At 54.6% G+C, this 24710-nt stretch overlaps 1 protein-coding gene across 3 annotated transcripts; it reads left to right on the top strand.

Annotated features, from left to right (window-relative positions):
* The first annotated feature begins 1395 nt into the window (after positions 1-1395).
* Positions 1396-24628, top strand: LOC111158106 (RAB15, member RAS oncogene family). 3 transcript variants are annotated; one of them, XM_022519975.1, is made up of 7 exons: positions 1396-1560; positions 16829-16889; positions 17583-17643; positions 18074-18151; positions 18817-18906; positions 20065-20130; positions 24329-24628. In XM_022519975.1, exons 1-7 carry the CDS (start codon positions 1437-1439, stop codon positions 24434-24436), a joined length of 588 nt encoding a protein of 195 aa, XP_022375683.1. In that variant the 5' UTR covers positions 1396-1436; the 3' UTR covers positions 24437-24628. The 3 variants fall into 3 exon arrangements, with proteins under 3 accessions (XP_022375683.1, XP_022375674.1, XP_022375665.1); XM_022519966.1 differs by lacking the exon at positions 24329-24628 and adding an exon at positions 20361-22215; XM_022519957.1 differs by lacking the exon at positions 24329-24628 and adding an exon at positions 20328-22215.
* The last annotated feature ends 82 nt before the right edge of the window (positions 24629-24710 follow it).

The raw sequence follows: 24710 nt of genomic DNA, 5'->3' as shown, positions 1-24710 counted from the left end.
TCTAGGTTTCACAGCCAGTAAGTTGGAGGAGCTGTGGCCGGAGCCCAGTGTGCCTGACTCCAGAGACCCCAGCACGCGCCTGAAACCCAGTGTAAATCCAGTAAAGGAAAATACACCTGGGAATCTTCAAAATCTTAATGGAATTCACAGGATCCATTCTCTTAACTTTTCATGTCATCAAAGTAGCTATCGGGTTCAGGAGTTTTTCCTCTTTATTATAAGTTTAGACACACTGCCTGAAGTACAACTCCAAGTCAAGAAGATGGACTTACTGCTTTCCTTAACCTACTACTGAAAAATAGATTCTCTATCCAATACTCAGATGCACACTTTTCATCACTTTTTAAAGATCTAATGAGCTGGGCTTGTTCACCACTAATACTGTGTCTTAGGAATACACAATTTTTTAGACTCCAGAAAACATCCGTCAGCCTCTCTCTGGTGCTAACACATTCAGTGGTAGTAAGGTCTTGAAAGAGGCCCATGCGTTCTTTGGTGTCACTGGTGTACACCAGCAGAAATACTTAGTGGTCTGAAATAATGTTTTGGCTCCCCGAGTACCTATTCTAACCAGCTTAGACCCAAAATGGATACTTTTGCCCGCGTGAAGAATTGTGCATTCGGAAACGTTTTTATGATCATTTATCTTCTCATCGTCCTGGAGGAGGTCAGCAGAAATTGTAAACCCGTTTAAATAAAAGCTGGGATGAGGTGTTGGAGGAGGGCGGACACAGTCACACAGGGTTCCGGGCAAGCCAGATGGCGGAGAGAGAATTCTAGCAACACTCTTCTCCAGTGTTCCTGGAGACAGCGACTTCAAGAATAGCTGGGTGTTTGAATGCAGACCCTGATCAAGGCCTTTCGACCTGGGGTGAGCCCAAGTGAGGACCAACTCTGCGAGGCCCGGCCCGGCCCCCGCAGGGGCGGGGTGCCGGGGCGGGGTTAGCAGGGCCAGGATCCGGGTGGGATTTGGGGAGAAGTGATGAGACCCGAAAGCTGAGTTTGGTAGAGGTGGGCCGGGTGGGAGCTCACCTCAACTCCCGCATTCAGAACGTCCCCAGGGTCGCGAGTCCGGCACACGGGGGTGGAGAAGGGGCGGGCTTCCAGTCCCGGCGGCGCACCCTCCGCCGCGCCCCCGCCCGGCCCCCGCTGTGGGGTCGCCGAGCTCTCGCGCGCGCTCCCCGCCCCCTCTCCCGGGACTCGGGCGGCGGCGGCGGCGGCGCGGGGGAAGGGGCGGGCGGGGGCCGCCGTCGCTCTCTCCTCCCACCCGCGCTCCCGCCGCGCCGCGCTCTCCGGCCCCGAGCTAGCGGGCCGGCCCGGCTTCCTCCTCGCAGCCCGCGGCGTTCCCCCGGCGGGCGCGAGCCGCGATGGCAGCGGCCGAGCGGGGCTGAGCCCGCCGCCAGCCCGCAGCCCCCCGGCCCGCGCCGGCCCCAGCCATGGCGAAGCAGTACGACGTGCTGTTCCGGCTGCTGCTGATCGGGGACTCCGGGGTGGGCAAGACCTGCCTGCTGTGCCGCTTCACCGACAACGAGTTCCACTCCTCGCACATCTCTACCATCGGTAAGGGGCGGTGGCCGGAGGGGCCCCACCCTCCCCACCGCCACAGCTGGCCCGGGCGGCCCCCGGCCCCTGCCCCAGCCCGGGAGAACTGGCCGCCTCTCTGGCTGGAGGCGTTGGCGCGGGAGGCCAGGACCAGGGAAGAAATCCCGGGGAGGGGCCACCGCCTGGGGACTTGAGGCGCGGGTCCTGGAGGTGAGGGCGTCCCTGCCGTGGCCCTTGATTAGGGATAGGTTCTTCCGGCCTCGCACTGGGGAGCCTCCCCATTGGAGCCCAGACAACCGGGGCGAGCGTAGGCCTGGGTACCCCGAGCTGGGGCAGCGAGAATCATAGCCACTGAAATGACTTCCCCCACACCCCCAGGTGGAGAGGGGGAGGGGAAGGAAAGCCTGTGCTCCGGAAGAGGGGTTCAGGGTGGGGAGCCGCGTCACTGAGTCACTGGGTACCCTCAGTTCAGGGGTGACCCAGTGTGGAGCCAGGAGGGGGAAGGGAGGGGCCGAGGGGATTGAGTTTCCAGAGCACAGTTGTTAAGGTAAGCCACAAGGTGGGACACCTGGAGGAAAGCGTTGATTCCGTGAGCGTGTTTGCCTGCGACAGGGGCACTTACTAGCCAGCTCCAGAAAAACAGTTGGCAAAAGATTTGTTTTGAAGGAGGCTGAGGAGGATGAGGAATGTTAGGACTACTCTCCACACCTCGGGTCAGATGGCTGATAGGACCCACTTTCCAGGACATTGGTTTGATCTGGCAGAGCTGGAGCCTGTGCTTAGAGGGACAAGATCTCCTGGCTTCCCAGGCAGAACTATGATGGCATCTCTTGTTCTGGGAATGGGCGAGTGGCGCCCCTCTGAGGGGGGTTCTCCCCCTTGGGCCCTGAGGGGCCCCGACCTTTGGGAGGTCTGAACTGAGAGAATTCCACCACATCTAACAGCTTCCCCCACTGTTGCCCTGGAGGAGCCTCAGCATGGCCCAGGTCCCCCTTTCAGTGGGCGGGAGCCCCTGCACTCAGCTCCCACTCCAGGCTCCCACCCTCCCTCCCAACACACCTTCTTTGCCAAGAGAAAAGAGAGAGCAGGTAGAGCCAGCCAGAAAGGACAGAGACCCATAGTAAAGAGGCAGGCTGTGTTGTCACATAGACCTGGAGACCTCACTTTGGGACCATGTGACCTTGAATACTGCTTAAGCTTTTGAGCTGGCATTTCTCATCTGTAGAATGGGAATAATAACAGTACTTACCTGCTGAGGTGCTATATGGATTAAATGAGATTATGTTTGTAAAAGCACTTAACACAGAGTTGGACACATGTGGAGCTTCATGTTAGTTAGTTGTTACTGTTGTCATTGTTCTTGAGCTCCCGGGGTCTCCTTCTCTCTTTGCTTCACTATCTTCAAGGGACTTAGGGGGAAGGAACAGATACATCCATCTTTCTCAGGGGAGCTGTGAGGCAGGCTACGGAGTTCTGGAGCTCAGACTGGGCCACTGCCTGGACGAGAGATACCTATCTGGGAGGGATGGGCCTGGTCCTAGAAGCCAAGAGAGGATGGCATGCCTCGAGGGGAAGGCTCAGGGAAGAGGAGGCACTGGAAGGGCCTGGGAGTGAGCAAAAGAGGGGGGCTGGGAAGCAGATGGGATATGGGGACACATTGCTGGCTTGGGAACAAAGGGCAGCAGTCCTGGGAACAAAGGGCAGCATGTTAGCGTTTAAGGAAACTTTCTGAAGCTATTTTATGTGTGGACTTGGTGCCAGGAACTGCTGAGCTATCCCAGGGGGCTATGGACTGCTGGTGGTCCCTGGACCTTACCTGATGAGCAGTAGATGGCACCCTGGTATTCTGGCCACATTTCAACTCCAAGGAGTGACCTAGGTTTCTCCCCTAGAGCACTTTATTCATCCCTTCCTTTCAGAAGCTCTTGGGCTCCTGCTCCGTGTTGTTAGGGGAGCTAGCCTCTCCTAGGAAAGTGTCCCCCTTTCTCGCAGACAAATGAGGGAACTGATGTTTCTGAAATCCCAAGATGGCCCTTCTGAGGCTTGTTTTTTCCTTAAGTCCCTTGCCCCCCAATTACTAATCACCAGTCCTTCTCCTTATGTCTCTCTCACCTTCTCTCTTTTGGGATATCTCCTGCCTGCTAGAGGGGCAAACGTGCAGTTTCCCCTCACAGGTCGTAGGGTCATCCTCAGAGTCCCCCTGGGGCTGAGCACTCTAGAGGAGGTGAATCAGTGAACTGAGTGGGGGTCTCTCTATAGCACACTCCCCATCCCAGCCCCTCAGGCCCTTGGTGTATTGACCTAAAACCTGAGCAGGTGCTTCCTCTGCTTCTGATGGGTGGGTCTACCTTCTCCCAGGACGCAGAGGACTGTTTAGAAGTTTCGGTTCCATGGGAAAGAAAAGAAACCTGTCTTTCTTCCCACTCGCCTTTTCAAATCTGCCCACTGGGCTTCTTGACTGCGTGGGTTCTGTTTGAAGCTACCTAAGGCACTTGTGATTCTACCTCATCTTGGGCATGTCTTTCAGCAGTAACTACAGCCTAGGGACAGAGTTGGATGGTCAAGAAAAGTTTTCCCCGCAGTGATCCAGAAAGTTTCCCATGGAGTTGGAAAGGGTAGCCAGGAGGCAAATCAAGGAGCCAAGAAAATGGGTACTACCGAGTCAGAGTCATTAATTTATCCATTCAGGAAAAATGCAACGGGCCCTTTAGCCAGGGCTGAGACCTGGAAATTCCAAGAAGAAGAATACCCGTCGTCACCTCTCTCAAGCTGCTCCATGCCTAAGACACATTCTTTTGCCATGCTGGACATTGATCGAGGCACTTTTCCCAGAGACTTTGGTGAAATGGGGAAAACGAGGCATTTCACCAGTTACTGCCAAGTCGGAGTTCAGATTCTTGGATTATGTTGACGTGACCTCAGCTGGCACTTTTGTGATTTACTGTTGATGCCATTTACCCGAAGAGCCTGTGATGTTCCAGAGAAGGGCCTGCCAGGGAGCAGTGAGGATACCTCCCAGGCCAGCTGAGGCACTGACTGCCCCTCTTCTCTTTAGGCCGCAGGTAGGCAGGTGGTGTGGGCTGGATCTGTGCCACGAGCCAGCCTTCCCCACACGGCTGCACCCACCTGGAGAGTCATGTGCAGGTGGGCAGCCCAGGCCTTAATGGTCTCTGCTGGTTCCTCACCTGTTAAACTAATTAATTAAGGATTCACTACAAAGCACTGTGCCAGACATTTTAGAGGCCTATTTTGTCCACCTTTTCCTGCACACAGGCAAAAAGAGCTAAGACCACAACGAGATCTGGAAGCACTTGGTGAAGCACTCCTCACAGGTCCGGGATCAGTTAGGATCGTTGTTACTATTGGGAAGCTCTTGCGGGCCTTACCAGCAGCTAAATAAGGATGCCAGGGTGTAGGAGGCAGCCAGCGACTGGGCAGGGGACCGAGAGTGCTAGTGCTGTGACAAAGTGCTAGAGGAGGCCAGACGAGAGGAGGCCCCTCTGACTAGAAGTGGCAGGGAAGGCTCTAGAAGGAAGGGAGGCTGAGGGGAGGCCTTGCGATGTGGGCTGCTTTTCAGTTCCTGGAGGGGAGGGAGCAGATGGGATAACAGGAGCAGAGACGACAGAGGTGGGAATCCAGTGGGCGTTCATGGGATGCTGGGCAGTCTGGCTAGAACAGAAGGGAGTTTTTAGGGGAAGAGTGAGAATATTCCTCTATCTCTCTGTCTCCCAAAGTCTACTTTAAGGCATGAGGGTGAAACCAAACCTTATTCCTCTTTGTTTTCATCATCCTGGTATAGGGCCAGGCTAGAGCTTCAGACATGTTGTTGAATTAATGGATGAATAAGGGCAGGGGTCACTGAGGGCCTGGCTCAGAGGGTGGGCCTTGGGCCTCCAAAGTGGAACAGAAGAAGGTTCCTGGGTTGGGTGATGACGTGGTGACAGTGGCATTTGGGTACTGGCGGGGAGCAGGAATTAAGACCCACAGCGGGGAGACCAGTCAAGGGCCGTGGCGGCAGCTGGGTTCCTCTCTCTGCCATACATCTCTCCTGTAGCCGCCACACCAGACTCCACACAGGTCCCATTCTCCTTTCCCTCCGGAAGTGGAGAACCATTTGAACCAGTTAGGCTGGCAACTTCTGAAAGGGCCTCATGTGAGCGGGGCTGCCTGCCCCAGCAGGGAGACTGTGTCCCAGCCTAGGTGACATCTACATGCAGGGAGGGGGCCTTTGGTTCCCTTTCTGCATGGTGGCCAGGAGTGTCATGTGAGCCACTCATGAAGCTGACAGGACTGCCGTCCTTGCTCTTCCCAGAGTACACGCGTCACATGGTCTCCAGACCTTCTTATTCGAAAGGCCACCTGGGCTCCAAGGACGCTGCCCAGTGATTTTCCGGTTTGACCGGTTGAACAGCCGCTGTGGCTTCAGGGCTGCTTCTTGGCGCTGGCTTTGCTGGGCAGGATCCCCTTTCTCTGAAAGTTCTGTGTGAGCTGGCTCGGGCTTGCCTGGGGCCCGGGGGCCCATGACTGAAGGGGAGGGAGCGGGGGCTGGGGGAGGACCTGAGGGCATGGATCAGAGCAGGAATTGAGGGACACCTGCTTGGGCGCTGGGTGCCCCTGCAGCTTGGGGATCTGTGCCTGTTGTGGGCAGAGGGGCGCCTCACTACAGGAAGGCCGGGAAGGGGAGAAGCCGAGGGGGGAAATGGACAGACAGACGGCTGACCTGCATGAGATTCCCCATGGCCTTACCTGGCTCTGCCACCCTCAGATGCTTATTTAACAGCTCTTTCCTTAGTCTCCACATCTGTAAATTGAAGAGAGTAACAGACTCTTTCTTAAAGGTCGTTTTGAAGATTATAGAGGCTAATAGGTGCAAAGCACTTGGCAGAGCCCTCAGATGGAATGGTAGCTGCTGTGATTCTATGATTATTACCATTCTTATTCTGATTGTTATTCCTAGTGCATAAGAACGTCGTAAAGATTGATATGCTGTCAGTAACGCCCTTTGAGGCCAATCGCTCACACATTCAGTGACTGGGGCACTATTCACTGATCACCCACCACATTAGGTGCCTGCGAGGAGCTGGGGGTCCAGCAATGAGCAAACAGGACTCAGGGCACCAGCTCCCTTCCTGGGGGTCACAGGAGTAGGCTCTGGGTTTCGCTTCCGATTCTGTGCTGGCCTCTGTCCCTGCCCCTCCCCCCACCCCTCCCCCACCCTGGCTCCAGCAGTGTGAGGCTCTGGGAAGGAAGGAAGGAGTTGGGGAGGAGTGGGGAGACAGGTGACCAGAGATAGGACCGGGGGCTCTGTCGTGTCACCCTGCCTCAGGCCCCCATTCTGCATACCCCATTCCCCAAGGATGTGATCCCTGAGAACAGCTCTGAAACCTTCAGAGGCTTTCATTTCAGCTGCTCTGCACACCTGTGCCACCTTCCCCGCTCTGCAGAACCACCCCCAGCTTGGAAGGCCCAGATTCCTGTCCCTGCCCCCTTCCTCCTGCTCTCCTCCTGTTCTCCTCCCATCCTCCCCCGCTCCCCAGACATTTCAGTGATGAGCTTTATAGCAGGAAAGTCGATATTTGGCCATTACCCTTCTACCCTGATTGCCAGTTCTTCTCAGAATGCTTTCTTTTGTAATCTAATATTAGTGCCCGTTTCCCCGAAAAACTGCCAGTTTTCTGCACACGCGTGTGACCTCTTCTTGGCTTTCCTGCCTGGGCAGTGTGCTTTGTCGGGGGGCCACGGGGCTCCCTGGACATTTAACTCCTCCCACTGAGGAGGAGAGGATTCAGCATCAGCCTGGTTTTATAACAGGGGAAACTAAGGCCCCAAGAACACCGATGACTCACATCTTGCATGCAGGTGGCCCAAACTTGAACCCCCTCCTCTGCAGTTTCCCCAGACTGGCTTGGGGCGTGCTCTTGCTTATCCCGGAAGACCCCTCCACAGGCTGCCAAGCACAGCGTCTCTCCAGTGCACCAAGGGCTCTGGGATGGAGGGACATTTGTGCCTCGGCTGTCGGCCAAATCTGCCTCCTTGAGGTGACCCGCTGGAGAGCTGTCAGGGGCTAGGATTGAGAAGTCTGGCTGGGGGAGCTTGGAGGGTGAGATCTAAGTGTTGCCTGCATATTACCATTTTGAGAACATATTTACAGAGAACTCCTTGACCGGGGCCCCGTGATCTGTAGAGAAGACTGACATGACAGTTGGCTCCAAAATGTGGGTCATCGCCACCATGGCTCTCAAAATTTTTTCTCACTGATCTTTTCTCCTGGGATGTTCTGACTTCATTCATTCAATCATTTATTCTCTCGTCACCCACATGTTCATTTTTTCTTTCCTTTATTCAATTTTGTTGAATAGCGTGTATTATTCTATCTGCCTTCCACCAGGCAGTGCGAATGTGAAAGGAATAAGATGGTGTTTGGCCCTCCAGGAACACAGAGTGCAGACAACATTTGGGAAGTCAGGCATCCAAACAGACAAGCAGAGCAGTACGCAAAAGCAGTGTCGGAATGCTTGGGAATCACAGAGAGGGGCTAAACTCCTCCAGGGTTGGTAGGCAAAGGCTTTATAGGAGAAGTGATACTGGGGCAGCTCCTGGAAAACTAAGTGGGGTTCCTCAGGGGGCAGAGGGTGGGGGAGTTGCTGCTGAGGAGACTACCTCATGATCTGGGGCTTCTACTATTCTGGCTGGCTGGGCCAGCTGGTAGTGGCCAGGCCATGGTTGTACCAGCTCATGTTCAGCTAGATCCTTGCTAGGAGTTAGCTTTGTTGGCTCTGTCTAAGGCAGACACATCGGGAGGCCCTGCCCCAGGAGCAAGGAGGAGATGCTTGCTCCTGAGGCTCCCAGCCCCACTCTTTTTCCCTGGGAAACCTGCTGCCTGTCAACATGGCCCTGTCTAGGAAGAGGCTCAGGAGGAAGGGACAGTCTTGGCTGCCTTAATCGTGCCCGTTGACCACTCAGTAGCAGGCTCCGGGAGTCAAGGCCCAGGTCAGGGGTCTGCCAGAGGGGACCAGAACAGGGTTAGCTGGAGCACACAGCCCATGTCACAGAGGCCCTATGTAGGTTTGTGCATGTGGCAGGGGGAAGGGTAAGGGAAAGGGAACTGGAGTGCCCTGAGTACCTACTCAGCATACCTACTGTGTGCATGCGAACAGTTGTGCTTTGCACATCCAAGCCATTCAGCATAGAGATCTCATCATAAAGTGGGGGGCAAGGAGTCCCCAAGTTGGCCTTGCTAGTGTTTGAGAACTTGGTACATTCTTCCGGTTAGATCCTCCGGTCGAGTTTATATGTGTGAAGCTGGGTCCCCCTGAGAGCCCAGAGAAGGGAAGGGCCTTGCTGTGCTTCCAGCCATCCCCCCGCACCCCACATCCTTCCCCAGCCTTTATAACAAAGGAAAGAGTAATGTGGACCCCTCTTCCTTTTCTCTTCCATGGAACTTCAATTTTGACTGAAGATGTGTTCCTGCCTGAGGAATATTTGCTGTTTCTTCTGCCTGGGGCCCTGGTCCCTCAGATCTTTATGCTGGTACCTTCTTGTCACGCAGGTCTCTGATCAAATGTCACCTACCTCAAAAGGTCATTGCTGACCAGCCTGTCTAAAGCAGCTTTCACATGGATCTCCTTACTGTCTACTCCATTATTCTGGTTTGGCCCCTTAACATCACTCTGAAAGTATCGATTAGTTTGCTTATTACCTGTCCTCCCTGTTAGAATGGAAGCTCTCTGAAGACAGGATTATTTCTGCATTTTTCACTGCTGGGCCTTCTAGTACCCAGCTCAGTTCCTGGCACATCGTAGGCACTCAGTAACAGCGTATTTGAATGAATGCATAAATGAATGAATGAATGCACACGTGCATTTTCCTCAAGGGCTTCTGCTCCTCCCGAGGGCAGCTACAGCTCATCTTGGGGCTCAGAGACAACAAGAAACTCACTATGCCACCCGTGTGTTTGGGACTGAGAAGAGGGGGAGAACTCTGCAAGGGGCAAGCGGTTTCCAGTAGCGTCCAGTTCTTCTCAGGTACATGTCTGAGGGGAAGCTCGGACATAGCAGGGAGCCAGAAACCGTGAGTGGGGTCCTCTTCGGTGGCTGCAGAGACCAGGGGGCTGGGGCTTAGACTAAGGTCAGTATTGCGGGTCGCTCGGAGTCTCTGGGGGTGTCAGACGATTCCCATCAGCTCAGCCCGGCGGCTGGAGTGACTTCCAGGACCACCCCACTGCGGGGGGCTCTGGAGTGGGGATCATCTAGGGCTCAAGCACCAGGGACAATGTTCCTTCCCAGCCTCATGGAACTCCGTTTTCAACTGGGAAATCCTTTCTGGGCCCCGGCTTTCCAAAGATTGGCCTCCAAGACTTTATGGGCAGATAATAACTTCCAGAGTCATCCTGGTCCCCACATGATCACACCAAGGGAGTATGTTTGTTTGTGTGTGTGCGCATTTGCTGCATCTTAAAAAAGAAAGGAGGGACAGAGTATCACTCTGAAACCCGCAGTCTTTCTGGTACTTGGCATCCGAATCAGAGCCATTGACTCTGTCCTAGAGATGAAAACATGGCCTTGGAGCTCGAGGATCAGGATTCTGTCTGCTGAACACCAGGGCCCCCTCTTTTATTTCTGCTTCCCACCCTTCCCAGAGCGAGCAGGAGCAAATGCTGACTAATGCATTTGTCAAGAGAACCTGCTGCCTCTTCTCCCCAGAGCAAGGCCAGCGTGAGGGACAGTCGGTCTGCAGGTGGGTAAGAGGAGGAAGTCGGGTGGCAGCACAGAGCCCAGCAGGCAGTCCCTAGATGGAGGGAAGAGGAATGTAGCAAGTAGCAAGTTTGGGGCAAAGACACTCTCCCCACTCCCCTCATCTACCTGGTAGGAGGGGCTTCTGTGTGCCAGGAGCCTTTGTCTTGAATCTTCTCTTGAGATTTGTCTCTTAGCTCACCTTCTGTATTGTTCTTGTGCCCCTTCTTCCCCTCATTTGTCCCTCAGTTGGGGGAAGATGGTGTCGTTGGTCTCATGGTATTACGGGTTTGGAAATGGGGATCACTCTGATACCTAGTTGGGGGCGGCGCAGTCAGCCAGCCACCTCCACACAGGGTCTGCCTTTCCCCAAAGCTTGTTTTGGGGTTGCTCAGGGTGACCTCTTTAGAGGTGACCTCCTGCCACAGCCCCCATGAGCCTCACCTGTCCAGCACATGCTGGTTTCCCGCCAGGGAGGGGCTCGGGGCCTTCCTGGGCCCTGGGCTTGGTAACTGGAGCCAGCACGGCTCCAGGGATTGGGTGTCTGCCTTGGGTTTCAGCTGTATTAGGTTGTTCCTGTTGGGGCATCTCATTGCTAATGAAAAGGCTCAGGTCACACTGCCAGTCCTTTGGGCTGTGGTTGATCACAGTGATAACATCTGGTACCCAGAAAGAACCTTATTTCCACTTGAAATATGTGGCACTTGGCAGGCAGACCAGCTGGCACCTGACATTAACCCATTAGGTACTGGCCTGCCAATAGGCACAGCTGAACTTTGCCAGAATGTAGATTGTAGGCAGACTGGTGGGGAGGGGGTGCGGGGAAGGGAGACATCTAGCCTCCATGGTGGATGGCATTTTCTCTTTTTGTTGGAGCACTGTGGCTTTGTGCTGGCCCCTTGTCTCACCTGCCTACTCTCCTTCCTTTCCCCAGCACGAGCCCCTCCTGCCCAGAGCTCCGTCTGTTCCCTGCACTGTGACCCTGGGCTGCCTGATCTCCTCGTTCCCTGGGGAGCTGATAGCTTCCTCAGCTAACATTTCATAACACTGTGTGTCAGGCCCTGTGTCATTGGCTTTACACCTCCTCTCACAACTGGGATTGTCGTTCCCATTTTACAGGTGAAGAGACAGCAAAGAGAGGGTAAGAAAACCACATAGCCAATGCATAGGAAAGGTGGGAACAGACTCCAGTCCTGACCACACAATGGTGTTCTTACCGCCTGCACCACTCTTCTTCCACCTGTGCTTCCTGGGGCTCTCTTGGAGGCCCGCGGGCATTCTTTCCCCTGCATGTGCCCCGTTCCCTTCTTCCCACAGTCTTCTCAGCCGCGTACTGCTGGGTGGAGGGCGCAGTGAGCATGCCGCTGTCTCACCACCCCCCGGGGAGCCGTCTCCGCCACCCTGTCCTCTGTCCTGCTCTAGCCCCCAGGACCCAAAGGCCAGCCCTGTCCCCCCTCCTGCTCTCTGACAGCAGCCGTGTCACTGCGCTCCCCGCTCCCCTTGTGGCCTCGTAGTCTCCAAGGGTTGCAGCTGGAGAAGCAGAGGCTGTAGGGGCTGAGACAGGGACACGAAGAGCCTGAGGGCAGCACTGTCCACAGCCCAAGGCAGGAGGCATTTCACTGAGGAACTTTTCTTGCCGATGTTTGTGAGGCATTCACATGGCAAGACACTCGTCCCACGGGTGCCCATCCTCCTCATGGGCTCTGGGCCACTGATGGAATAGCGGCTCTATGTCCGGCACTCTGTGGGGTCGGAGGCAGAGACTTTCAAAACAAAAAATATTGTCAAATACAAAATATACTTTCTAGCCCTTAGGTCCTTTACATCCAGTTGGGGCTAGAAGACAAAAACTAGGAGGCAGCAACGAGCAGGGAATTTGGGGGAGTTTCCCTCCCAGCCCCACAGTTGAAACATCTGTGGTGGAGGGGGACATGGTGGGGGATATTAGGCAGCAGGGGACAGACCCAGACTGTGGATCTTCAGGCAGTCCCGAGGCACCTTCAGGCTTCACTCGGGAAGGCAGGTGTGCTCTGAGGATACCCATGAGCTGGGAGGTGGGATCTATGCCAGGATCCAGCGCTCCCAGCCCCGACTCTGGCCAGTGTGTTCTGTCTTCAGGCATCTCTGCTTCTCCACACATCTGCCCGTGTTCCTCTTGTTACCAGCTGACCAATCCCTTCAGCACCATCCGGAGGGAGCTGATTTGATCGGCTTAGCTAGATCCCCTTGCCCATGTTGGCCGGGTCACCTTGGGGTCCCCAGCAAGCCCACTGATGGACCAGCCTCCTTTGGTCAGATGTCCCCCTCTGGTCCAGTTAGGAGCTGCTTCCCCACAGAGAACACACTGTACCCAGCCCTGCTTCCCTGAGCAGAAGCTCTGGGCCGGGCAGCTCCAGCCAGAAGAGGACACCAGGTGTGGCAGACACCATGACTGGCCCATCTGAGGAGAAAAGTGGTGAGCTTCTCACTGTGCTTTCGGTTCTTGGTTGGCAGAGGGCCCTCTCTTCTGGACTTTCTCCCCCAGGAATCCCCACGTCTTCAGGAACGTCTGCTGGAGTGGTGTGGAGGGGGTGAGCTTGTTTCTTCGCACCACAATGTCCCCTGCGCCTGGGGACAGTGGTATGGCTCTGTGCAAGGCTGAGGGAAATTCTTACCTCAGGGAGCAAGGGGTCCCCTGAAACTAGCTAATGGTGGGCTTGCTCCCTGAGTGCCCAGGACCTCACTTCTAGATGCCTCATCAGAGCAGAATGGTATGGGGTATGTCAGAGTGTGACAGGAAGGGCAGTAAGATTCCGCAGCCGCTGGTCCAGGGGGCGGTACCCTGGGTAGCTGTCAGGAGCCCAGTCCTCCAGGTCTGGTTCAGCCACTGGGTGAGGGAGCAGGAGGCAGTTAGCCAGCCTCTCTGTGCCTCTAGTAGCTGTCACCACTCTTCCCTGCTTCACAGGGCTGGCACGAGAACTGAAGGCTCTGGATCCCTTAGCTAAGGGGTGTTCTACAAATATCATTATAAGGATCGTAGATTGGGTGTGGTTCAGCATCGGGATGGGCTAGACAGTGGTTCTCAGCCTTCAGCCTGGGTGGACCTGGAGAATGGCTTTTCTAGCATGCTCCTTGATGATGTTGATGCCGCCAGTCCCTGGGGGAGCCAGAATGAGAACATGCAGGGATGGAGGTGGGAGGAGAGTATCTCTCCCCGCCATAGAGTTTGGAGATGAGCAGGAAGGGGCCAGACTGTTAGGACGAGCACCCAGAGGGGGCTGATGATGAGCTGAGAGCTGAGGAAATGAGGTAAGCCTCAGGAATGGCTTCATCAGGCAGCATTTGGCTCACCCCTAGAGATTGGAGAAGGAGTTCTGTTGAGTGAGTGGCATTGAGGAGGGGGCACACAGGGGCCGAAGCCTTCAGCGAGGGGACAGTGGCTGTGGGGAAGCGGATGGGGGGACACAGCTCCTATAAATAGGGTACCAGCTGCTACAAGGGCCCCACTGAGGTGGGAAAGCAGAAGTCTGTGGATGACCAACCAGGCCAGTATTTTGACTGTCCTGCAGTACTCAGCAGCAGAGAAAACTAACAGCCACACAGGGGGATGGAGGGGTGATGGGTGGGCACAGGCATGACCGACTGTGGAGTAGACGGTGGACACAGTGGAAGGTCCAGGCTATGGGACCAGGGAGAATAGAAAGAAGAGTCCACTACAAGATCACTGGGCTCTTCATCTTTTTTATTTATTAAAAAAATGTGGGGGCACAACCCGGTGGTTGGTTAAGCATCTGCCTTCGGCTCAGGTCATGACCTCAGGGTCCTGGGATCGAGCCGCATCAGGCTCCCTGCCCAGCAGAGAGCCTGCTTCTCCCTTTGTCTCTGTGGCTCCCCCGCTTGTGCTGTCCTTCTCTCTCTGTCAAATAAATAAATAAAATCTTTAAGAAAGAAAGAAAGAAAGAAAAAGAAAGAAAGAAAGAAAGAAAGAAAGAAAGAAAGAAAAGGTGGGTGGGAGAGGAAAATCCCTCAAAAGGCCTAGACTTACTGTTTTTTAGTGCATATGAATAGCCAAAATGGAAGCATTTTCTCCAAGCTCCACAGATGTTACTGGGTGGTCAGGAAGACCTAAATTGTAAGAGGATGGGTGTGGGGGTCTGTGGGCCCCCCCAAATCCCTCAACCTCAGTCCCTGGCCACACAGCTAAGAAGTGAAGGAAGAGGGAGAAGGAATCCAAGCCCAGCGCTCACTCCCAGGCGCTATCTCTTCTAACACCTGCTTACATTGTCGCCCCGAGCCCCCTGGTGCTGGGAGCTCCTTCCTGGCTGCTCCTTGCTCCAGGACCTGCAGAGAAGCCCGCATAGTTAAGTCCTCTATGCCTAGTTACTACACAGCTCTCATTCCCTCTGAGAAGCAATGCTGGGGGTTGCACGGGCTCTGCCAGCAAACAGGTCTGTGTTCAAATCTCTGCCACTTGCTGTGCTGACCTTGGGTTAGTTATCTCACCTCTCTGGGCCTTTGTCTCCTTTCCACTAATCTCTGTAAGGTCAGGGATCCTCTGTCCTTCTGCCACTCTGTCTGCACCGAGTAAGTTCTCATAGAAGTGTATGGAATAAAGGAAGGTAGAACCTTCTGTTTCCCTCCCTGCTACCTTGTGACCACTCTGCACAAGGCCCTGTCCTTGACCAGGCTTGAGGGACTAGTATGAGGATGAGCTAGGTTGATTAGAAGATGAATCAAATTGCCGTTTCTCCTGGGAAGCCAGCACTGTCCCATGAAAAACAAGAATTTCCAGATTCCCTTCTATGCCAGCAATGGCGAGGAGCACATTCTTGGCAACTGGCTGTCTGAGGGGGGGGTGAGTGTGCCACTGCCCCCCCCCCCGGCCCGGCGCCCCCACCCTCGCTTTCTCCACACACCCGGAAGAATGGCTGCCAGACATTACCCATCTGGAAAAGTACAGCTCAAGAGCTATGAATCAGCTTGGGCAGGCGAGAAATGATTCACGTCTGACCAACTTGATCTAGTTTGGGTTGTCCGTTCGGAATCTTTTTCTCCCCTCCAGTTAAATGATGATTGGTCTTGATGGGAAGAGGGAAAAGTCTGAATTGAATCCATCTGTATTTGTGGAAGCCTGGGGACAGGCCGGGGAGAAGGGGAGAAGTGTTCCCATTGGTAAAGAGCTAATGCTGAGTGGCATAGTGGTGGTGTTGGGGACTCTGGTACCTGTGGGTCTTTGGGGCTGTGCCGGGCAGCCTAGTGACTACGGTCCATCTAGAACTCTGCCTTGACCGTGTTCTCCACCTGAAAACTGGTTAATGATGCCCATTCCTGACCTGTCTCTGGGGAGTACACGAAGACTTAAGCTTAATTAACTTACTCGATAGCGCTTTTGCATCACCGGGCACCGTGCCCAGGCACAGTTGGGGCTGGGAAGAGGCGTGGTGATAAAAATGTCTCCCCTCATCTCTGTCATCACTCAGATTCAAGCCTGTGTGCTGCGGGTGCTGCTGACTCCTCCTGCACGTTTCCCCAAATATGTTTCTGCCTTGGGCTGCTTTGCCAAATGCCTTATGTTTCCTGGGTCTTGTGGCAGCTGAGCTCCTCGAGCCCTTGGGCACGTGAGCCTGAGAAGCCTATCTGTCCTCCCCTCCCTCCCCCAGGAGTGTAATGCGTCACTGCCTCATCCTCCAGTCGCTGGTCATCATTTACAAGCACCCACGACGGACCGGGACTGTACTAGGTTATAGTGGTAACTGCAGGCAACTGAGTCTCCCAGGTGCTGGGCCCTGTATTTCACCTTGTCTTCTCATCCACCCTCTGAAATGATTGGTGATGTACCCTTTTTACAGATGAGGAAATGGAGGCCCAGAAAAGCAAGGTGCCCAAAGTCATAGCAATGACCGAAGTGGCCAGAGTCAGGATTCGAGCTCAGGCCTGGCTTCAAAGCCCGTGCTCTTTCTAAATAAATGAGTACACAGCAGTGCCTCCTCCAGTAAACGGGGGATATTCAACAGAGCCACTGCTCCCTCTTGGTGGGCCTCTGCTAGGGACCCTCTTCGGGATCCATGTCCCTTCCCCTCATTCATGATAGCAGCACATCTCCTCCTGGTTATTAATAAGGCAGAGAAAGAAAAAAAAAAAAAACCACCCAGGCTAACTAGGTAGGTTGCTGTTCCTAGGGGTTGGAGTTCCATCGCAGATAAATAAACACCTGTAGTTCTCTCCAGCAGTGTAAAGAGGAAGATGTCACACTGAGGAGGAGACACGTTTGGGGGCTGAGTAAGGCAGTGATGGTGTGGATTCCCTGTACTCATTCTGCCCTCCTCCTGCACCCCCTCTACCCACCCCTGCCCTTTACTGCTGGCAATTCTCAGATCAAGGAAGAAGGGAAGCCCCATTCAAAGCCCCAGATACTTCCCTAGGGCCAATCTTTGGCTTAAGAAGGCCTTTACCTCATGCCATCTTTGTGCCATATTAAGTCATAGACAGTCCCTTCCAGTGTGAGTGCCCGGAGCCTTCACTGTTCGGTCTCAGCGGTACTCTTCCTAACTTCCTTGCTCTCTTCCTTTCCCCAGGCGTGGATTTTAAGATGAAGACCATAGAGGTAGATGGCATCAAAGTGCGGATACAGATTTGGTGAGTTGGGGAGGAGGAGAGACATGGGGCTGCCCCGCCCCTTCCAACTCCAGCCTCCTGTTTCCTTAGGAAACTTTCAGGGATTGACCACAAGTCACCAAAAGCCAGAAACTAGACGGAATTGGCAAACCAACGAGTGTTGGTTTGTTTTAGGATGAGGCTTTGCCCCTGGGCCCAGCCGCAGTGCACAGGAGGGAGGGTTATACCCCACATTGGGATGGACCCTGGGGAGATGTTCCCCAGGACGGCATGGTGCAGTTCCCACCAGGCGCCACGGGGGGCCGCTGTGGCTCTCTGGCCTGAGGTTTCTGGAAGTGCAGCCTTTGCCAGCCTTTGCAGCTGCTTCCAGTTTGGGGAATGCTATGGGCCTTGCCTTCAGAGGCCCCACAGGGACGGGAGGTGAGGCAGTCCAACCTGTTTGAACACAGTGGCCCAGTTCTAAAGAGAGGTGTCAAAGGCCCAGTTTCATTTGAGACTCCCAGCACTGATAGAGTTGATGAGGCCCCTGTAAGGCCAGGCAGCCCCAGATAACCAGGCCTGTCTCCTGCAGGGTCGGGGATGTTCAGACCCCTTTGGGGAATCAAAACTCCTGATTTTTCACCCTGTAGCTCCCCAGTTTTTCCTGCAAGGGCACAGGGTCTCCCTCTAGCCCCATGCTCCCTGCTCTCCTGATGGCCTGGCTTTCCATTGCAGGGACACGGCGGGGCAGGAGAGATACCAGACCATCACGAAGCAGTACTATCGGCGGGCCCAGGTAAGCCACCATTCTCAGGGTTTGGAGGTGGGACGCTGCCATCCACACTCCCAACTCTAAGCGCTGGAGATCTGTAGGCCACCGACTCCCAGAACAGGGCCCTCAGACAAACGCGTTCATCTGTTATTCTCTGAGCACACACCACAGGCAAGCCCCCCACCTCATCCCCACCCGCCACCCTTCACCCTGTGCCAAAGACCCCAGTCGGAAGAGAGTTCTGTGATAGGCCTAGGGCACAATAGCTTTGGGGGGATGAGAGAGAAGGAGAAGTTTCTGGGTGCTGAGGGAGCCTCATTCTGCTAAGCAGGGAGAAGGGAGAATGGGACCCAGCCTTTAAGGTACCACACCTGCTTCTGGACCCTCGACGGTGCACTATCTCTATGTGCATCTACCCCCACACCCCATCTCTCTCTCCTTCTCTCTCTCTCAGGGAATATTTTTAGTCTACGACATTAGCAGCGAGCGCTCTTACCAGCACATCATGAAGTGGGTCAGTGATGTGGATGAGGTAGGAGACGCTGCCTCCCCTTTGGGGTGGGGGAGGGTGCCTCAGAGGGGAAGATAAAGTGAGGGCCAGCTGGGAAGGGCTGAAGCTCTCAGGGTTGGTGAGCAAACACTCCCAGGAGACCTTGCCTTTCCCAGCCCTGGATGGAGACCTCTGGGTGAGTAAGACATGGGGAAGAAGCCCAAGCTGCCACACCGTCCATGATCTATGCCCCGCCAGGCCGCCATGGCTGCTTCTTCCTTGGAGATGAGTTAGGTCAGAGCCTACCCTGTGACTGTCTTCCTTCCTGAACTCTCAAGAGCAGGAGGAATCATGAGACTGGGATTCTAGTCCTGGTTCTGGAGCCTTGGGCAAGCGATGTGAACTTTCTGAGTCCCCAGTTTTTCAACTGGAGACTGGACTTCAGTGCAATGCCCTTGCCAGTTCAGATCCCATTTGTCTAACCCCAGGAAGTACCAGTTGTAGCTGGAGTGTCTCCCCCCTTAAGCTGTCCCCAGTGACAGCCCTCTAGCCCCCTGGGGTCAGCCTCGCACCTGGACCCCATAGGCCTGCTCTGTCCCTAGGGCTCTGGAGCTTGGGGCTGGTGTGGAGGCCAGGAGATGGTGTGGTGGGAAGCTGGGGAGGAAAGGCAGTACTCACTGGCAGTTCTGTCTGTCCTCTGTCCCCAGTATGCACCAGAAGGTGTCCAGAAGATCCTTATAGGGAATAAGGCTGATGAGGAGCAGAAGCGGCAGGTGGGAAGGGAGCAGGGGCAGCAGGTAAGTACAGCAAGCTGGCCAAGCCCATCCCTTGGGTCTTCTGCTGCCTGGGCCAGCCCTGAGCTCTGGGACCCAGGATTCCGTCCTCGTCCTCAGGCACCCTGCACCTCCCACAGTTCCCTGAAGCTCTGGGCGAGTTGCCATCCTTGCGAGTTTGCTTTCTGTCTGTTGGGACAGTGATTTGGGACCTATCCTGGAACAAAGAGCTCTCACGCAGCCCCTCGCCTGGCTCTAAGGGCCCCATAGCAGGATTACCCTCTGCTAAAGAGGTCATCCCGGTGGTCATGGTGAGGAAGGGCTCCAAGTCACTGACTTCACAGCAGCATCCAGGCACGGCGACTGTGTACAGGGATCCCATCCCTGTCTTTATACTGGGAAGGGGTAGGGAGGAAAATAAGGGAATGAAGTCCCCACGGTTGGAAAAGTCATGGGGCTGTGAGGACAGGAAGGTGGTGCCGAGGGACATCACCCTCCCAGAGGACAGAAGGATGGGTGCCATGGAGACGAGAGCCATCCACCCACTCTGAGGGCCTCCAGAGCTTTTTTCTCCCTCTTTCCGTCCATAGCACTTGAAATAAAATAGATTTTTGGCATACAAAAATAATACAGGGTCATTGAAAAATCTGAAAGTAGATGCAAACCCTACCAGAATAAACCCTCCTAGAATAGTATTTATCGAGCACTGTGTGGATGGCTGGTGCTAAGCGAGTGCTTTGAGATGCAGGACTTGTTTTAGTCATTCCCTGACCTTGGTTGAGAGACGCCCTGGTCCCCCTTTAACAGACGGCAGGCCCGTAACTTGCCCAAGGTCGTATGGCTGCTGAGTGGGGCATTGGTGTTTACATCTGGGTCTGTTTGACCCCAAAGCCACGTTTTTCATTAATTCCATACCCTGCACAAGACTGGGGGGACCTTTGCCTCCTGATGTGTGACGTGTGCATGCCACAGGCAGGGGCGTGTCTGCAGGACCGCGGGGCTTTGTGGAGCATCTTCTCCATTCTTGGCTGGCCCGTTTCTGGGCTTCTGAGACATGACCTGCTGTGAGAAGTTGTCGCAGCTGAGCATGGGCTGTGAGGGCCATGGCAGAAATACGGGCCGCTGCTGTGGGCACCTCCCTTCCCTTACTGACTCCCTTTCAGGAATGTTCTTTTCTTGCAGCTGGCCAAGGAGTATGGCATGGACTTCTATGAAACAAGTGCCTGCACCAACCTCAACATTAAAGAGGTGAGTGCCCTGAACCCGGCTGCCCTGCCTCTGTGGCCCATTGTTGCAGAGGGGAGCAGGGAAGAGGGGAGGCGGCGGCCCGGGGTGGGGGAGTGAGCCCCGTTCACATGATGAGGCCTCGTCCTGGGGCAGGTACAGGGCCGCAGGGGGAAGAGGCTGCTGCAGCGCCCGCTCACCCGCCATCGGTGGTTTCGCAGTCTTTCACGCGGCTGACGGAGCTGGTGCTGCAGGCCCACAGGAAGGAGCTGGATGGTCTCAGGACGCGTGCCAGCCATGAGTTGGCGTTGGCCGAGCTGGAGGAGGACGAGGGCAAACCTGAGGGCCCAGCGAACTCTTCGAAAGCCTGCTGGTGCTGAGGGTCGTGTGTGGAGCACCCAGCGACCCCTCCCTCCCCACAGGAGGCCTGTGGCAGACAGGGAGTCCGGGCTTTGCCCTGCTTCTCCTCTCACTCGGGTGACCCTGTGGAATACCAGTAGCTGCTACTCCCCTGCCTGGCCCCGAGAGCAGCCCCGCTGTCATCTCGGAGCAGCCTCTGCCCCCTGCCCTCCAGCCTGGAGGGGCTCCCTTCTGCCGGGCTCCCCACCGCAGGCCTGCCACGAGCCCCGGTCTGCTCCGGGTGCTGTCTTGCCGCCCCAGGCTCCCCAGACAGTGGCCCCTTCTGCAGTGAGGCCACTCTAAGGCTCCTTCTTTCTCAGTGCATCTTGTCTCCTCTCTGCTTTTCCTCTCTTCCTCCTACTTCTCTTTCTTGTGCCCTTCCCCCCTCCAGTGTGTTCTGTATCAAAGCCCCTCGCACCTCTTTCCCTCTCTGTCCTGCTCTGTGGCTGCCAGTGCAGCTTTTTTCTTTCCTTTCTTCCTAACCCTGTCCGAGGGAATGGACTCAGGCTCATGGGGATGTTCCATACTCTTCTTCTGGGAGAACACCCCACCCTGCTTTGTGAAGGGGCCAAAGCCTATGGGGTGCTTCTTCCCCTCTTCCCCTCCCCGCTGTCCCTTCCTGTGGCATGGCCTGCCCCATCCATGATCTGGGAAAGTGGAACATCAAAGTAGGACCAAACTGGTGGTCCTCAAAACTGGGGCTGTCCCACCTTTTCCTGCCTGGCCCACCGCCCCCCCGCCCCAGCTTTGGCCTTGCTTGGCTGCCTGCCCACCTGCCTTTTGGGGAAAGTGAGCTCAGAAGCAGGTGCTTCAGAGAAGAAAAAAAAATGTTGAGGGGAGGCAGGGACAAAAGGTCACCTCCATTCTCTACCTCCCATGCAGTGTGTACACCATTTCTCACCACCTGGGCTCCTGAATTTAAAGATATGTACCAAGGCCTCAGGGCACTGCAGGGGCGAGGAAAGCCTGCAAGGGGGGAGGGGGGTGGGAATGATGTTGACAAGCCAACCACACACCCCAGGAAGGGAAGTGTTTAGAAATGAAGGACTAGCCCCTGTATATCAGGTGAAAGGCAGGGAGAGGAGGCCAGAGACAGCATTTCGCAAACCAGAGGGGAATACGGGAGCAACTTCCCTTTCTGTGTAGGAAAGGCATTTCCCCACAACCCCCTGGCAAGGTGATGTAACCACTAAACCCAGCCTTCAGCGCTCAAGGTTTTCCTGAGAAAGTCTGTGGGAGAAGGGCAGGGTCTTCCTGGAGAGGGAGAAAGAAGGCCCTGGGTAGAAATGCTTGGTGCTGTTCTCTTCAGCCTTCCAGAAAAAGTGCTTATCTTGCCCCTCTATCTTCTTGAAGAGGAGCCAACCGCACTGTGGCTGCAGGAGGAGGGAGGGAAGCCGACTCCTTCCTCCAGAGCTCTTTGTTCAGGAAGAAGTTTCTTTAGCCCAACATGGCCCAAAGGTGGCTTGAGGGAGGCGCTTTAAAGAAGGGACAAGTCAGTGATGGGGCCTAGTGGGGTTCCTCCCCACCTGCCCGGCGTTGGAGGCTCATTCTTAAGTTATGTGTTAGCTGCATCTTATGGCTCGGGCTGGAGCTAAAACAAAGACTCGAGCCCTGAACGTTCACCAATGGAGCTTCAAAGTCCAGGGCACACACATGTGCAGGATTAAGAGCCCCACTTCCTTATTACTCCAAAAAAAAAAAAAAAAAAAAAAAAAAAGGTGGGGAAGAAATCACCAAACCTTTCCTCTGACTCTTACCAGAGTGTGAGAGGGTAGCTCAGGATGTAGGACCAGGGACAGGCTAACAGTGGAAGGAAAAGGAGGGCGGGAATAGTTATAAATTGTTAGCTGATGAGAAACTGAGATAGCAGACTCTTTAGGATGAAGTCATGACTATGGCTGGGATGCTTCCTCGAGACCTGACTCCTCGGGTGTTAAGCAAGACACAGCATCATGCCAGGGCTGGGGCGATGGTAACGCCAGACCTCGGGAAGCCAGGGGCTTCAGAAAGCAGACGTGCTGGGTCCTGGCTCCAACCTGTGACCCGTGTTGCAGTATTCCCTGAAGATCAGGCAGAGCACCACTGCCTTTCTCTCCCAGCCCCCTCGGGACAGAGGGACTAATTTTTACTGTACCTAGGGGTTCTGGAAGGGAAAACACAGGGTGGAGATTTATGCACCGATGAGCCCCACCCACCAGGGCCACAGCTGGGGAGAGGTATGGGAGGGTTGGAGCTCTAGGGTCAGCTATGCTCACTAGGTATTGGGAGTTGGCATCTCATCCCTACACTTCTCCAGTCCGGGGGGGTGGCCTGGGGTCTGGCCGTAGGCCCAGACTGTTGAGCAGGCGCTCCTGCCTGTTTACTCCTCACCACCTCTGCACCTGCTCTCTCGAGACTCAGCCCAGCCCCAGGCATTTCCACCTGCTCCCAAGCCCCCACCATCTCCCTGTGATGGGTGAACTTCGTGTACTGTGTCTTGGGTCCAATATATGAATTGTGAGCAGGGTTCATCTATTTTAAACACAGATGTTTACAAAATAAAGAATATTTCAAACCACAGGTGTGCCTGCCTATATGAGTCCCTAGGAGGAGTTCTCGATTGGCCCTTGGCAGTTAAGGGGGAGAGGAAGAGGCAGTGCTGGGAGAAGGTTCCAGAACCTTATAAAGCAACAGCAGGAGAATGACAGTGGAAGCAGCAAGCTGTCCTGTTCCTTACTGTACCTTTCCCAACGTCACCTGCAGGGGAGCCCCAGCAAAGCCCCCCAGTGCTCTGCAGTGGGCATACAGGAGCAGAAAGATGGTGTCACTGGCAGGATGCCGAATACCTATGTCTGAGGTATTGAGAACCAAGAAGGTTCTCCACCGTCTGAGACGGAACAGGAACAGGTCTCCCTGGAGGCACGAGGAGGATTAAATCTTTCAGAAATTTGTCCTAGCCCTGTGACCGGGTACTCCAGGGAAGCAAGGCAGACTGTAATCTTGGGGGTCTGGGGGTTGCCAAATACTATACTTGGGGGTGTGGAGGGAAGAGGCAGAAAACTGGAGTCAGGATAGAATGTGGAAGGAAGGAGACAAACAAGACGGCAATGGTGGCCCAAGATCTTAACCCGTGCTTTACAGGTTATGGAAAACTTACAGTACTCCACCCCTTCCATCCTAACAATCATATCTGTGGGAGATGAGGAGGGTGATGACACAAAGTTGGCTGGTAAGGAAACGTGCCTAAGGGCATCAAGTAACTGTGGCAGAGTCATGGCCAGAGACATTGGAACTGAAATCTCTGGAGGGAAGAGCTTTTAGCAACATCTATTTAGAAAAATCTCGATAAGCAATTCTCATCTGTAGCCAGAGTCGAGAACCACGACCCTAGATTTTTTGCATACTAAGCCAGTGCGGTTTCCAGAACAACCATCCCTGTGGAAAGCCGTGGGAATCACACACCTGTTAGTGCATGTCCAAAGTAATAAGCTTCTGGGAACTCAAAGCTAGTTTGAGGTAAAGTTGGAGACAAAGGTATTTTAAGAGAGGTTTTTCCAATCATGAAAGTTGAGAACCTGCATGACAGAGAGTCCTAAGTTGTTCTTGGAGAAAAGGGATGGCGTGTCCCTGAGGGAGAGGGAGTCCCCAGCTCAGGAACTTCCATGGTCATCCTGGACAGAGGCCCCCGAAGGGCAGCCAGTAAGAGGTGTCCAGATGCCCGAGAGTCCTGGAAGCTCTCAGCCTGCAGGTAAGTCTGAGAAGTTCGTGCTGAAGTTTAGCGTACTGTCAGGGCCAAGTTCTTCTGACACAGTGGCCTGGTAGGACGTTTATTGGCTGTTTTTAGGAACTTTACCTGGACACATTGGGCGACACACTTCATGCTGCATTTCCTGCCACCTCTTTTAATGGCCAAAGATTCCATTCCCACTCAAGTAATGGAGGCTTGTTTTGAGGGAGCAGCCAGTGGGGACATGGGTTCCCACGTGTTGTGAACAGCCATGGAACGTGCTACAGAAGACAGAACAGCTGGGCACTCCCTGGTGAGTAGTTCCTCCATCTTCTCAGCAAATCAGATTCTCAATACCAGCTGCTCCCAAGCCTTGCTTATTCTTGGTTCTAGAAGACAGTTCCCAATGGACGCGTACCTGTGAAAACACTCTCTAGTGAACACCTGTATTGTCATGGAAATAACACTCCCAAAAGTCCCAGAGCCAGGTCAGGGCTAA

The sequence above is a fragment of the Enhydra lutris genome, unplaced genomic scaffold (genome assembly GCF_002288905.1).
Source record: "Enhydra lutris kenyoni isolate GAN:26980312 unplaced genomic scaffold, ASM228890v2 scaffoldscaffold4, whole genome shotgun sequence".
Classification (NCBI taxonomy): Eukaryota; Metazoa; Chordata; class Mammalia; order Carnivora; family Mustelidae; genus Enhydra; species Enhydra lutris.
Note: the sequence above shows the minus strand (reverse complement) of the source record. Positions and strands in the feature narration are given on the sequence as shown.